At 37.9% G+C, this 14,772-nt stretch overlaps 1 protein-coding gene across 1 annotated transcript in view; it reads left to right on the plus strand.

Annotated features, from left to right (window-relative positions):
- Window positions 1–14,772, plus strand: part of SLC25A21 (solute carrier family 25 member 21) — a 260,342-nt gene that overhangs the window by 189,368 nt on the left and 56,202 nt on the right. The window contains exon 3 of the mRNA XM_086462414.1: window positions 4,728–4,811. Coding sequence (XP_086318540.1) covers window positions 4,728–4,811 — 84 coding nt within the window. The remainder of the gene's footprint in view (window positions 1–4,727; window positions 4,812–14,772) is intronic.

Here is a 14,772-nt window from a genome sequence, read left to right on the forward strand (position 1 = left end):
TCCAAAAGCTGTTCATTTATTTAAAAGTTGGTTTAAATTTAACATTGCACAGATAATTTAATTCGTTTTGTTGTTATGCCACGTAACTCTTCTTTATGGCTTCTAAACACCTCAGTAGCTGAGATGATTTGCTTTGGTACTACGTATGTCCCAATCATGGCGGGAAATACTAGGAGGTTTCTTCAAAATAGAGTAGAACATATGATAAAATCCTAGTAAGACGTGGAGAGAAGGAAAATACGGCTAAGACTGCCACTCGTTGGCAAGCACTGCAACATGGTATAAAGCTTGGTTCTCTGAGTCAGTGTTTTTCTTTCTCTCTGAACTTTGTGGTTGAGGAGCTAGGCAGCAGCGCTGCCTAAAAGCAGCAAGAAATTCTGGAAGTTACGCATGAGGGTATAGTCTTTGTAAACCCAGTGGGAAGAATTTGGTAAGTCTAGTCTGCTCCACATCACAGTGCGGTTGTCCTACATAGCTGGAATTTAACTGCTCACTATCTGCTTGCATCTAGACATGAAAATACTGGTTTCTTCCTTTTAGATTTAAAGACAACGAAAACAATTTCAGCATGAATTGGACATCTTTCTCGAGCCCAGATTAGTAAATAAAAGGGGAAGGATTGCTAGGTAACATTGTAGTGAACAGACTTTAAACTGGCAGACATTCACAAGGCAACTTTGATGCATGTTCAGCAAGCATGAACAAAAAATTTAGCAACTGCTAGAGGGAAAGAATTTTTTTTTTTTTTTTTTTTGAGAAAGCACACATATCTGCTTGTTCTCCTATAGATACTGATTGTTAGAAAAGACTACAGGACTTTTGCAATAGGAAGGGGGGCAGGAAAGCATCTTGTGGATTGAGGATTTTATGAAACTCAGAATAAAATACTGGCTATTATAAAACCAGTAGAACTGTAAGTTAGGCATGGAAAACAGATACACATTATGTAGAGTTACTGCTCCACAATGTGATGGATCACTTGTTAAACAGTAAGTGGTTCAGAGAACTGATGAAAGGACTCAAGCATCTTCTGCATTGTGGTATTTCAGGTTGAGCCCATTGAGAGTTATTGATCAAGGACTGTTATAACCATTAAAAATGGTCTCTCATGCTATCAAAATAAGAATAATTTGTTTATTCATTTCACAAGTAGTAGTCGTAGTGCTGATTAGTGTGGATAAATTAAAATATTTCATTGCATAAAGATTATGCAGAGTTTTCAATGAAGATACTGCCTTTTGAGCAGACCCCAAAACCTCAAATGTTCTGCAAGAGTTCCACTTTTTGAGATCCCAGTAATGTGTCTTCTGGAGTGAACAGGGAAGGGCATTGATGTTCTCTTCTTAAACAGTATCAGGACACTTTTGTGTCAAATAAAGCTACTGCAAAGGTACTGTTCAGTCAAAGGGGGTATAAAAGGTCAAACACTGTGGGCTGCTGCTACAAGCCAGAAAGGGAGATTGTGAGGTCCCCCATGGGGTGAGAGCTGGAGGTGGGAACTGCAAGGAGGAGGAGCTGAGAGGGCAGGCAATAGGTGCTGGGGGCAGTCCCAGGTAGGAAGAGGTAACCCAGGGGACAAAGTGCTTCCCACAGCTCTGTGAGCATTCCCAGGGTGGGAGAGCTTGGTACAACACCATTTTGGCCAGAAAGCCAAGAAGCAGGAAAATGAGAGGGGAGGAAGGTCAGCCTGGTGATCATTTTTAGAGTAATAAAGCTCTCTGTAAACACGCAACATGTTGGAGTGTCCAGTGACTTCTGATGTTTGTTGTATGCTAGTAGTGAGTTACAGGTCGTTCATCCCAACCCTGGAAAAGCCTCTCTGCCGATATGTCCGTTCAGCATGTCTCTGAACGCTGCCTACACATTCTTCTTTTCAGAATTCAAAATAATAAATTAGATCAGAAGTTAATGCTCCGATTATATTTACAGGAGAATTTATCTTTTTTTGTTCTAGCAAAGCTAATAACATTCAAGGCAGTCATCCAGCTTTCAAAAATGCATGAAATTCAGTGGTTTTATAATGCTTTTAGAAAGGAATGGATTTGAAGCAGAGAAAGCCATTATGTATCCCCTGGTTGTGTTCATTCCTCTAAACAATCATTAAAAACAGGCCAGGTTGTTTTTTGAAGTGAATGCTTTCACTCTTCTATATTATTCAGATTACTAATACAGGCGGCTGCTGCTGCTGCCAGCTCCAGAAAAACAAACATACATTTTTTCAGCTCTTCCCTGAGCTTCTTATAATAAGTGCTAGTGATCAATTAGCTAGTTCATTAAAAAGTTACACATGATTTTATTGAGGCAAGCGATTCTGAATCAAAGAGCCCAATTCGCAGATCTAGGTTGAAGCACATAATTGGCATGTATTTTAGGATCGCTGTTAAAGCTATAAAAAAGATTTACTAGGGAAGGAATGAATCCAAAAACCCTAAAGGAAGGAATATGTTATTTCTGTGACTCAGTGTTACAAATGGACTCATTTAATACTAAGGTCTTATCTACATTAAAACAAAAAACTGAAATAGATGTAAACTCCTTTGATTTAGCTTCTTTAGCAAGAAATTATCCTTCATCTGACACACATAAATTACATGTGGTATTATTGCATTTCTTCTGCTATGACTTTCATTATTGCTATCGAAGATGTATTTTTATTAAACCATTTAAATTTATTTGAGAAGTCAACACTGCTTTAACTGTAAAACAAAATTATCTAAGTATGTTCACTGCGTTATTGAGATCTGCAGTGAGTCTGGGACTAAAGCCCCAGTTCTACAAACAATTGTGCATGCACAACTTAGTGGGGAACCTTACACGTGTGCTAGTAGGACATGCTTGAGCATTTGCAGGGTGAAAGAGAGGGAAGGCGCATTATTCAGAGGATGTTTTAGAAACAGTAATGCTTTGTTCTGAGTTTACAAGCGGGACAAAGCTTGAAACTGTAGGAAAAGAGTTTGGGTTAGGAAAGCTTTATTTTTTACATACTTGGGAAAAGTTATTTACTGGTGAGTTTTTACAAGATTTCCTTAAGCAAAAGAAAGCCACTTTTGGTTTTGAATTGAGAGGTATAATTAATCAAGTCTTAAATATATTAAAATGTGCATAGAAACTACTTTTTGTTATAATTTTGATTGCCACAATGTAAAAGATTCTGTAGCTGATATTACTGTTAGACTCTGTGTGATAGCATTGAGGCATTTTTTTCAACTATTAGCCTTCCCAAGGGTTCTTTTCAGACAAAATGTTACGCATCAGCTCTTATTTGAGTGTAAGCCTATTGAATAGCATTCTTCTCTCTGCCAACTTGGCAGCAAGTTCTCGTGCTAATAAAAGAGGTTACCCCAGATAGAGATCCCAGATGTGCCTGAACTACTTTTATTAGGACTATGGAGGGGCTCAGTGTTTCCTTCTAACTGTTTTCAAAAAAGGTGTGGGCTTGCCTTCATAATTGCCCAAAGAATTGTATTACATCACTGGAATTTTTTTCCTCAAAGTGAATAAAATGTTAGATGCATTAGCACAGAACACAGCTTAGGAAATACTGATGTTCAAAACAATGAATGCCTTTTGCCACAATATAAACCTTGATTTGACTCTACTGCATTCTATTGAGAGGGAGGAAAACATTGCTGTTTAACATTGAGTTAAAAATACCTTCATTTGTTGCATATTAATGAGAATCAGTATCATGATTAGAATAAGTAACAGTAGATGTTTCTCAGAACAGCAACGTACCTGTGGCATATGACATACTTGACTGTAATGTCAGTTATTCCTTGAAACTGTTGAACACTATTTGTTGTGTAGAATTATTTTTGTACTTTGTGGAAAAGCTAACTTAGTGATTGCCTAATAGAGGGCTATTGTAGACTGGAATTGCTAACATCAATATCCTGTGTTTTTGGGGTGCTGTATAGTAACTAGCAGTTCAAAAAGAAGTTTTATTGCTAAAAATATATTCAAAATTTCTCCGTACTGTTTAGTTGAATGGGTTGGCTGAAGTTTTAAAACTGCAAGAAATAGGGTGATCTAGCTAAGATACTTAGTAAAATAATAGAGTTTGTTAAACTCACTGTTGCTATCCATAAATCATAAATAATACTTAAATCGTAGTCTTGATTTTCCTTTCAATGCCACAAGCTTCCTGTTGAAATCTTTATTGTTGCAAAATTGTAAATATAGAAAGCAAGGTTTTAATTAAAATAATTCATTATTGTTCATCTTATTAAATTATGAAAAATGAATGGTGCTCTAATTTCTGGCCATGTCTCTGGTTGATTTTTATTGTAATTGTGTCAGATACAAAAAGAAAGAAACTGCACAGTGGATTAATTTCATAGTGAAACACATGATAGTATTCCATTTCATATTTTCAAAACCAGGGTTTTTGAAAGATTCCCATTAGTTTCAATGGGCTTTGGATCAGGCACAGGGTTAACAGCTTATTTTTCAAACAACTAGAAAGAGGTGTAAATGTCAAAGGTGATAACTATACTGTGAGTTCCATAAACTACAAAAAAAAGTTACTACTAAGGCTCTATTTTTCCTTGGTTTAACTGCTTCTATGAAAACAGTGTTAATAAGTATATCAGGAACAGTATATAATAATGAATCAGATACATTAAAAAAAAAACAGTAAAACTCCTTTTATATAATAATTGGAAAGTTAAAAGTGACTTAAAATCCCTGACTTCTCATGCTGTGATGTAAATTGTATTTTTTTTTAGGTTCCAAATTCAAAGAGGGAAAACTGATCCGACTGGTTACAAGAGCCTGGGGGACTGTTTTAGGACTATTTTCCAACGAGAAGGGTAAGAGTATATGTTTTTTAAATTGTCAATTTTATGTGACCTTTTTTAATCACCCCTTTTCCAGACATTGTATTCCATTCTTTTTTTGCAGTTGCCGGAATTTGGCAACCATGTAGTCTTACATAACGAGCACAATTTGAAAAGTCCTAGCGTTACTTACACTCACAGTACCAAATATTGCTATTAGGGTATGTTTAAAGACCAGAATGCACAGCCGTGTAGAGACAGCAGGGCAAAAACTGCTTCAGTACTGGGAGCACAGTGGCAACATCAGTGTAGTCCAGTGTCTAGGCTGCTGTATCTTGTTTTCCTGGTTTTCTGAACTAGCTCAGCCTGAGTCATTGCCAGTTCATTGAAGTACTTGTTTCCAAGTTCTGATGAACTGTCATTCCCAGTTAGCTGTGGTAGACAATGTTTCCAGGACCTGTGTGAGCAAAATTCCGCAGCTTTTCAGTTTGACAGAATATGGAAAAGGATTTATGGTCCTTAGTCACCTGAATTGTACTGGCTTCAGAAGGTACCACTGCTCTAAGCCTGAGCTCCTCTAAGGGACTTGGGCTCTGATCCAGTAAGGCATTTAAATACATGCTCAATTTTATGAGTAGTCCAGTTAAAGCCAGTGAATGTAATGGGAATCAGCATATGCTTAAATTTAAGCCTGTTATTCGCATGATCTCTTCAGGAGCTCGCCTTTAATCAAGGTCACTCTAATTAGTGAAACCCAGTTTTCAGTAGCTGGCAGACTTTCTATGAGAACTTTGTAAACACAATAGCAACATATTTTTTATCCATATATTCATCAAAGCAGACCTGTTCTTATATATAGTAGCATAGATATCACATATGGAGGCAGCATAGGTGCAGTGAGGAACAGACTTCTTGTGTCCACAAGCTGTACTAGAAAAACAGAGGTAAGACAAGCAGTGAAAGGACTAAGCCAGTTTTGTTTCTTGCACTGAGGTTTAGCTAAGCTACACTGCATAAGTGCATAGATATAGAACCGCATGGTTTGAAATGCTAAAGTAGGGAGATATAGAGAAATTTTGTTAAGCTGTTGAGAGAGAAAGTTGTTGCATTTGAGCTTATCAGTGGTAAATTCATTTTTGATGACTACAAGGCATTAAAAAGCTTAAAAGCCAAAAAGAAATAGTAATTTGTGGCTTCTGGGGTTTTCTAAGCTGGGTATATGTTAATTTTTATTGCTTCTCAAAAGAAAGCTATGTTTTCACAATAGGAAAGTATTATTTACAATCATGTCAATCTATTTTTAAATACAGAACTAGTTGCAATATTTAAGTCAGTGAGCATGAAAACACTATCTCATCCAAACTCACTTTTATTTTTATTTTGTGGAACTAGTCACAAAATGTAAAATTAAGAATGGGTAGACATATCTGGTGAGCAAGTCTATACCAAGAGACAACTTCCAAGTTAATTGATTTTAGTGTCCTGTTTGATTACCTATATGATTATATTGTGTAACTGGATATTTGTACAACCCACATGTATAAAACAGTAGCAGGACGCTGCAAACTTCAATGTACTGTACAAAATACAGTTCTCTTACTGTTTGAAGGAGGGGAAAAGGGAAACAAATACTCTGTTTCAATTGTTTTACATGTCGTGCTTTTTAAATGCTTAACAGAGGCATAGCTATCATTTATTGTATGGATTTGAGTCCTTTATGATTTTCCCAGTGTTTAGACAGTGTGCTGCCTAACATGCATGAATTGTTTGACTATGGAGAAATGACAAAGCGTCTGAGCACGATAGTCATCTGTGAATGAACTTCAGAAAGGAGAGGTGAAGGTTGTTAGGTTATTTTTTTCTGTAGCATGCTTGTGCCCCAATACTGGAACCAAACCAGAATATTTTTTTGTATTTATATAAAGGCATGACTCTGTAAGCAGTAAAATAAGATGATTACATGAAATTATTATAGATTTAAATCACAATTTAGCAGTGGATTGCACCAAATTTCTTCGGGGCTAGAGCTAATACAGAGTTTTACTTGCCTGTTGCAAAAGCAGTCAATACTGATTCAAACAAAAACAAATTCTATGAGTACCTATTTTTCTCCAGGAAGTTAGCCAGAGGCAGAAAGTCACATTTAAACAGTCATCAGTAGTAAGCAGTAGGAAAAAAGGAGACAATGAATCTCAGATACATTATTATCTTAAATTTTGGCTAAAAATAATAAAAAAAAAAAGAATCAATTAATCCTAAAAAAACCTGTTTGACTTCATGAGCCTTGCATTCCCATCTGCACAAGTTGTCCAGTTTCTGCAGCATGGTGATTATGACACTTGTGTGTGAAATGATAGAGGTGACTGAAGCATTTTAGTTAGTAGAAACCTTGAATCCTGATACACCCTCCCCTCCTTGGGTGACCACAAAAATATGCAGAAGAGAGCACCAAGAAAGGGCTTCACATTTAGATACCAAGCAAACAAAAGAAATAGATGAGATGTTCAGATTCAGGTGTGTAAATCTGTGAGAAAAGTATAAGAAATTCATGCATGCCCCATGTTTGTTTCATACTGGCAATATGAAATACCTCCATCAGTGTGTGTCATTTTTAGACTGATTTTCTAAAATATCTAATTCAGTGCACACTGACTGTAGACTCTAGGCATCTCCCTCCAGCACTCAGAATTCCCTACTGGCCTAAGTGATCATATGTTAAGTTGCCTACAAAACAAACTAATTAAATAAAGGGACATGGTGAGGAAAGAGATGTTGCTAACGGCCTGCTTCTGAAAATGTTTACATTTGGGAATAGTGCTTGTGCTCAATTGTACCTATATTTTCAATAGTACCAACTATGGTGAGCTAGAATGTCAGAGCCCAGTTCAGACACACTTCCTAATGCCTTAATTTTTTGACCTTGCTATGTTGAGGTTAATTATGCAGAATCAGCCTAGGAAGTACTTATTTTTATAAATATATATGCAAATGTTTCATTTGCTGCAATGCCTCTTACTGAAAATTAACCAGTATTATGTTACTACAGTGTGACAGTAACAATCTCATGGAGAGCTTCTTCATCGTAAATAACAGCCAGGATTTTTTTAACCATTCCTCTGATTGTCTTCTCGATATAATGAAAAGGACAGAGGAAATATTTTCAGTCTAACCTCCTGCCCTTCTCAAAGAATCTGAAGACTCCTTTACCTTCACAAAATACCAGAAATTTCTTAACCAAAAAAAAAAAAAATCCACAGAAAAAGAAGGCCTATGAAAGACCCCTTCCCCCAGATTTTGAACAGCTCTTTGGATGGAGATAAATTTTCTCCACAGGGTATTAAATTCTTCAAAGAAGGATCCATCCCTTGAACTCTTTTCTTGTCTTACAAGAAAATGGGAGCCACAAAACATAAAATTTAATTGAGACTCATTCAGTCAAGCAGAGCATTAAAGGTCACATAGCTTTCTATTAAAGGGGGGCGGGAGTATTAACTTCAGGGCTTTTGCGAACTTGTATTGGGAGTGTCCAGTCACTGCCAGTTGCATGAAGGCTGCAGCAGCACAAATCCTCTCAGGTGGGTGAGCAACCTCTGCTCAGCTGGATTCACTAGCAGCCGTGCATCTGAGCTTCTCTGGTTTTGCTTATGAGATGATGCATGAATTGACAGATCTTTGACAGCAGAGGTAAACCCACCAGGAGCATATCTTGTTTATTGAGGAGTGACAGCTTTATAGCCAACATAAAAATAATCTGATGTTTATTGGGGAAAATGTTTGGATACAGGATTAACTGAAACCATTAATAGAGAAAACTTCGTTCTTTTTAGATCCTACAAATCGGAAGTTAGATTATGTTAAATGACCTATTTTTGTATCATCGTCATCTTTACTGCATTTGTGTGCACTCACTTTTTCTTTGATAATGACTTAAGTTTTAGTATGAAATGTAAGAATAAACCAATGGTCTGGCTGAATGTATATGTTGCATTTATATTAAAGACACATGGTGTTGTGTCTCATATTAAGAATGGAAAATTACGCCCATCTGCGCTATCTTAATTTGGAGTTACAGCATTAAAGTGACAGATGCTTTTATTTCAAGTCTGTAAACAACTTTGTTCTTATAAACTTGGATTTTCATGGGCTCATAATTTTGACAGTAAATGTTCTGGGTTACGGTTGGCTTTTTCAGTAGGCATTCAGTCAAGAAACCTGTTACTTTCTCATTCGTTGGTTAACTTGCCTGAAATAGAAAGGGTAGTAGTGTCCTGGTTTCCAGTTTTATAACTCAACACTTCAATAAATTACAGTTTAAAGTGCTGTGAGCCTTTCTTAGAACTAGATAGTCTTGAGAAAGTGCAAACTACAATTCTTATTGATCGTTTGAGACTTCATTACTTCTACTGAGTTATTTGATTTTTTGTGTTTAATTTGGTTTGGGAAGGAGCAATTACCTCCATGTTTACACAGCACAACAGCTTTATAAATATCCCCATCTTGTTCTCAGCACCACCATACCACTCTCTTGTACCTGTAATTGTGTGTATGACCACACCCTTTTTTCATAAGCAAGACCCTGACTCATACATTAGTGGGGTTAGGTTATAAAGCTGCATAAAATTTGTCAGCTATGGGTGGAGTAGGTGGGAGAACAGCCAAGCCTGAGCAGGAGCTGGATGAGTGCTGAGTTGTCAGCAAACACGAGAAGCTGGAGGGTTCCTGGTTTATGCGATATTAGTGACAGTTCATCAATAAAGGAGTTTGCTAGCACTCTCCTTTATCCTGCCTCTGTCCATCAACTGTCTGTGGTGGTAACAAGTGCTTGAGAGACTTCAGCAGTGCTTTGAAGGCCTGGCTCTCCCACCAGGCTACGGATGATACTCTGCTGCTTCTAATTGCCAACAGGTCAGGGAAGGAGACTTGCAGGATTGCCAGCCCTGCAGGCAAGTGCTGGCCTCTGGCACTCACTAGCAGTCATCATCGCCTGTTCCTGGAGCTCAGCTGGATGTGTGCTCTTCCAACTGGGCTGAGAAGACCGATCAAAAGGCTGCCAAACAAATGTTATACAAGATACAAATACTTGGCTACCCTGTGCCTGAATTCTTCAATGAAATTGCCTATCATGGAAGTGTGACATGGTCAGTCACGCCAAAAATCCCTTTTCCCAGTGAACAGTTATGAAGAGAAGATTCATTTCCGCTTACTGGAGGCATAAATTCCTGTGGTATCAAAAGACCAGACTTTAGGCTCTACTTTAAGTGCTGTGAGGCAAGCAGAAGTGGTAGATGAAGATGTTATTTCCCCCCACAGCTATCTGCACCACTCTGGTTTCTTGTTAGCACGTCATACCAGGAGGAGCGGAAGTGACCTTGGCCCCATGCTTGCTTGCTACCTTCAAGAATCTTGTTTCTTAGTAAAGACCCCTGCACTGCCTGTTTTAGAGACTATGATCTTGCAAACTGAAATACAGGCACCTTTTCTTTTTTGCCCCCACTCCAGGAGCCGTAATTTCCCCCTGAACACTGAGGAAAGTCTGCTAGCACTTGTATTTCAAAAATATCTGTACATAGATCCATTTCTTTTCTAGTTCTACTGGCCTGCCTCACACTTACAAACTCGTAATACTTGTACAAGCCTTGCTAAAATGAAACTGAAGATGCAAAAAAGGGCACTACGGTACCAAAATGTCTTTCTATATCTATCCTGATGCATTTCCATAGTATATTGCTAATTTTTTTCTCTTTATACCACACACTGTAGAATTATTCTGTGCGTCACAGTATGCTACATTGCTATCTTCCTGGCATACTATTGTGTCTATTGCAGACTTTGCTAAAAACCTGTGATTTAGAGTATCAGAAATAGTTATCATATCCTGTGTGAAATAATATAATCTGAAATGTAGAGCATCTATTAAGCTTTATAACACCTTGCTGAGCTGAGAACTGTAACTGAAGCTGTGAAGGACAGTGTATTGGCTTGAACTGTGAACCTGTGTGAAATCTGTTGGCTTTTGTGGATTAAAACTACAGCTGAATTTGTGACCCTTGTACTTGCTTTGCGTATCTTGAATGCTCAGGGTTAGAAAAGGCAATATTTGCGCATTTTCAGGGAGCATGAGCTTGCAAAATTTAGGTAGAGACACAGCAAGTTCTCATAATACATAATTAAAATTAGCAACTGTTTAATCTGTCCATTTATTTTTGGAAGAGAGAGTTTCCACTTGTTTTGCCATTTTTTCTGTTGTTTGAGACCTGTCCCTTACAGTCCCTCTGCAGGCAAATGGTGACAATCCTCAGCAAGTGACCTTGCGCATGGGCAGTCTGGAAGACAGGATTCACATGGCCCTGTGGGGAATGGGGCTCACAGATCTGCAGTGAAAGGAAAAAAGATGCCTCAGCATAGACTTTAGGTGTCCCACAGTAAAAGAATTTCAGAGTTTTTTCTGAGTAGTTAGCAAGAGTTCCTTCTTCATAATCTGTGACATACATATGCAGCATAATAATGTGCTTCCCCTGTAACTGTTCTGGTACCACTTATTCTCACTTTATCCCATGTCTTACTCTACATAGACCTATGTGCAGTATCTGGTCTTACTGTTTTCAGTTTCATTTGGTTGTCTATAGTTTCTTTGGACTTGGGTCTTAAAATCATCATTTTTGCTTTTAATCTGAATGGGTGCTGAGCCAGAAAATTTAAATGCCTTGAGTAAAATCATCATTAAGACTACTTTCAAGATTAGAGAAGAGGAAGGCAGAAAGTTTGACTGACAGAATTTTCCTGATAATTCGCTTTAAGATTGTGATTTATATTATGTTGACAAGGTTTTAGAACAAATATGGCCACAAGAGAGACATCTTTTGTGTATCTATATGCAGGTAATGTGCATTCTGCTTTCTATTGTAAGTAAACATTGACATTTGATAATTCAATTTTGTTTAATTTCCCAATAAAGACGGCAAAAATCTCAGGAAATTCCGATGCCTCATTACATTCTAAAATGTGTGTACCTATGTGTATGCATGCCTACTCATAAAATGTACATGCATTCGCTTAGTCTCTAAGTACATAAAAATTAACTAGTTCATAATACAGTGAAGTTTTGCCACCAATCCCAAGTGACTGGATGCTTTTGCAACACTAATCAGTCGTGAAACAAATGTGATACTTGCTCTTTTAATCTATAGGTCTCAAAATATTTCACAGAAGAAGGAAGTACCATTATCTCAATTGTACAGATGGAGATACTGAGGTGTAAAGTGCTAGGGAGTCAAGTAGATCTGGACTAGAGCATGCACACATGGTTCTCATGGAGCAGCCTGACACCACGTTGTTTGTTTGCCGCATGGTAGAATGTCAATATGAGAGCTTTGAGGAACATGTGCGTTGGACATAAAGTTGCATTCTTTGATATAGGCTCCTAATTCAGAAGGAGTCTGAAGACTTATTTGTCAATCCATTTTGTGAAGTAGTTTGTCTGAGGGCACACATGGAGCTAGTGGCAGTTTTAGGCCTGAAGCTGGATATCCCGACTGCAAGGCTAGCGCCCAGTTCAGTGGACTGCACGGTCTCCAGATAGTCAGCAGTATTTACAGTGATGTTACTGTCATGAGGTTTTCATCATCCCCTTCAAGCAGGAATTCTCTGTGCCTGACTAGAGATCCCCTACCCCCATCTTCATATGTTAACACTTGGAAACATAAGAAATGGCTCTGGAATGTGAAAAACTTCTATTCCCAGTTTTATATGTGTAGCTCTGTGAAATATGATGAGGTTGTACTGGTGCATTTGGCTAACTGCATTTTTAGTACTGATGGACACACATTTTACTTGCAAAATTTGATCTGGTATATGTAAACAAGTAAACACAGTAAACAAGGACACTCTTTTAGAGAATCGCTTCTGAGAATCATCTGCTTTAAAGATGAAACACATGCTAATTTATTTCCCATAGGAATAGAACACAGTAAAATCATTGAATTTTATAAGCACCCTAGAAGTAAACAGGCCAGACCTTAACTGGTGTTAGTCATTATCATTTGCTAAGGCCACCAGAGGTACCCCCATTTACATCGGGTGTGTTTTCTGTGGTTCTTAAAGGTCCGGGTTGTTTTTTTTTTTTAAGTTTCAAATGTTTTCATAATCAGATTGTTTCAATCTTAAAGTTATAATTTCTTGCACTTCTCTATTTTCTTCTGATATAACATAAACAGAACTCGTTATAGTGTTAGTATTTATAGCAATAACTCCTACAGGGCTCAGTTTGGAATCAGATGACTGCATTATAGGATGCTTGTACTTACAGTAGTAAGACGATACCTACAAGAATTGTTTACAATCCATTTTTATCTATCTACTCTAGTTAGTGAAAAATCAGCAGAACTTAAATTTTTAGTACTTGTGATTTTAACATTCGAGAATATTTATCACTTTACCACATTAGATTCCTGTTGGTTTCAAACATCTTGTTTAAATAGATCAACATAATAGTTATGCTTCTAAAAAAAACTCCTTTTAGTCTAGTGTACAGAAAATATCATACTATGCTGTATCATTGGATTTTCTGAATGTGTTTATGTTCTCTGAATGTGAAGAACATATCTGCTGAATTTGGTAGCCCAGGATAAAGGCCACAAATTTCTTCTGCTTCAGTAATTGGTTCAGCAAGAGGGACCGCAGTATTTCACGACAGTGACAGAGACATTCCCTGGTGCTCCAAGCAGACGTTTGCACCTGGGGCCCTGATGGGGGACATTGCCTGGCACTTTTCGCCCCGCTTTGGTCAGCAACACGGTGCTGCAGCTGAGCCTCGAAACCTCCCGTGCCTTCAGGTGCCGTATCTGCCGCGTGGAGCGAAGGGGTGCTCTGCAGGCAGCTGAGCTGCTGAGCCGAGAGCCATCTAGAGTTCGAAAGCTGAGAAGAGCTCACACATTGTGTGCTGTACATGTTGCCCTTCTCCAGGGCTTCCTTGGCTCACTCAGGGCTGTACAAAAATTTTCAGCTAGTGAGAAGCTTTCAGGTCAGGATCTGAGACCCCTCCGAGATTAATCAAAGCCAGGGCTGCATATCCTGAGCAAGGATTTAATGAACTACTGTTAAGGCTAAATGGCTAAATTAAGCTCGTCATAGTCTTGGATCATGCCACTTTTTGGGAACTGTCTGTACACAACTCGGTTGTTCTGAAATGGTATATATATAGGGCTGTCAGAGTCTCTGGAATTGAAACCTGTGTTTAAAAGTGAGAAACTGATTTTAGCCCTGGCAGAGGGGTGGGGGTTCTCTCAAATCTGAGCCAGTGCAAGGCTGTCATGCACAGCTGCAGGCAGACAAAAGTACCTGAAATCTCTCTGAAACCTCTTCCTTATCAAAGGTAATAGGTCTGAAGTCTGATGATGACATTGTCAATAGTCAGCTGTCAGAATTATTTGTTATGTAAATCTAGCCGTTAACATTTAACATTTCATAAACACAATAGCAGATTCGTCATGAGATGCAAAATTAATTGCAATTACGTGTTGTATTTCTTTAAAAGGCAAATTGTTATTTGCTTCCCCATAATTGGGCTTCTAGTAGCCATTAATTGTTAACCTATTCTTTAAAGGAAAAATTCCACTGTATTGAGGGAAAAAACAGTGACCAGAGAACAGATAAATCACTTTTATGTCCTTAGAACAGCTGACTTTACCCTTTTATTACATTGTTTGAAAAAGCATCTTTTCATCTGGAAGGAATCAGTTTTAAATGTGATTGTCAACACAACGAAACCAGCTTTCCGTTTAAAATGGCTGCTCGTGAAGTTTAGAGCTACAGTTTTGCCAGGATTTTCCTAACAGACATTAGTTACTAGAACCAAGAGATTTTAGATGGGATGTTCACAGGAAATACCTGGCAGACAGCGTAAAATGCAAAATGCAAAGCAAAGCATTTTTATTTAAGTTGTAGGAAGCATGCATGTGAAAATGAGCAACAGTGTTTTAGGTCAAAAGATTTCTTT

The sequence above is a fragment of the Leptosomus discolor genome, chromosome 3 (genome assembly GCF_034619465.1).
Source record: "Leptosomus discolor isolate bLepDis1 chromosome 3, bLepDis1.hap2, whole genome shotgun sequence".
Lineage (NCBI taxonomy): Eukaryota > Metazoa > Chordata > Aves > Leptosomiformes > Leptosomidae > Leptosomus > Leptosomus discolor.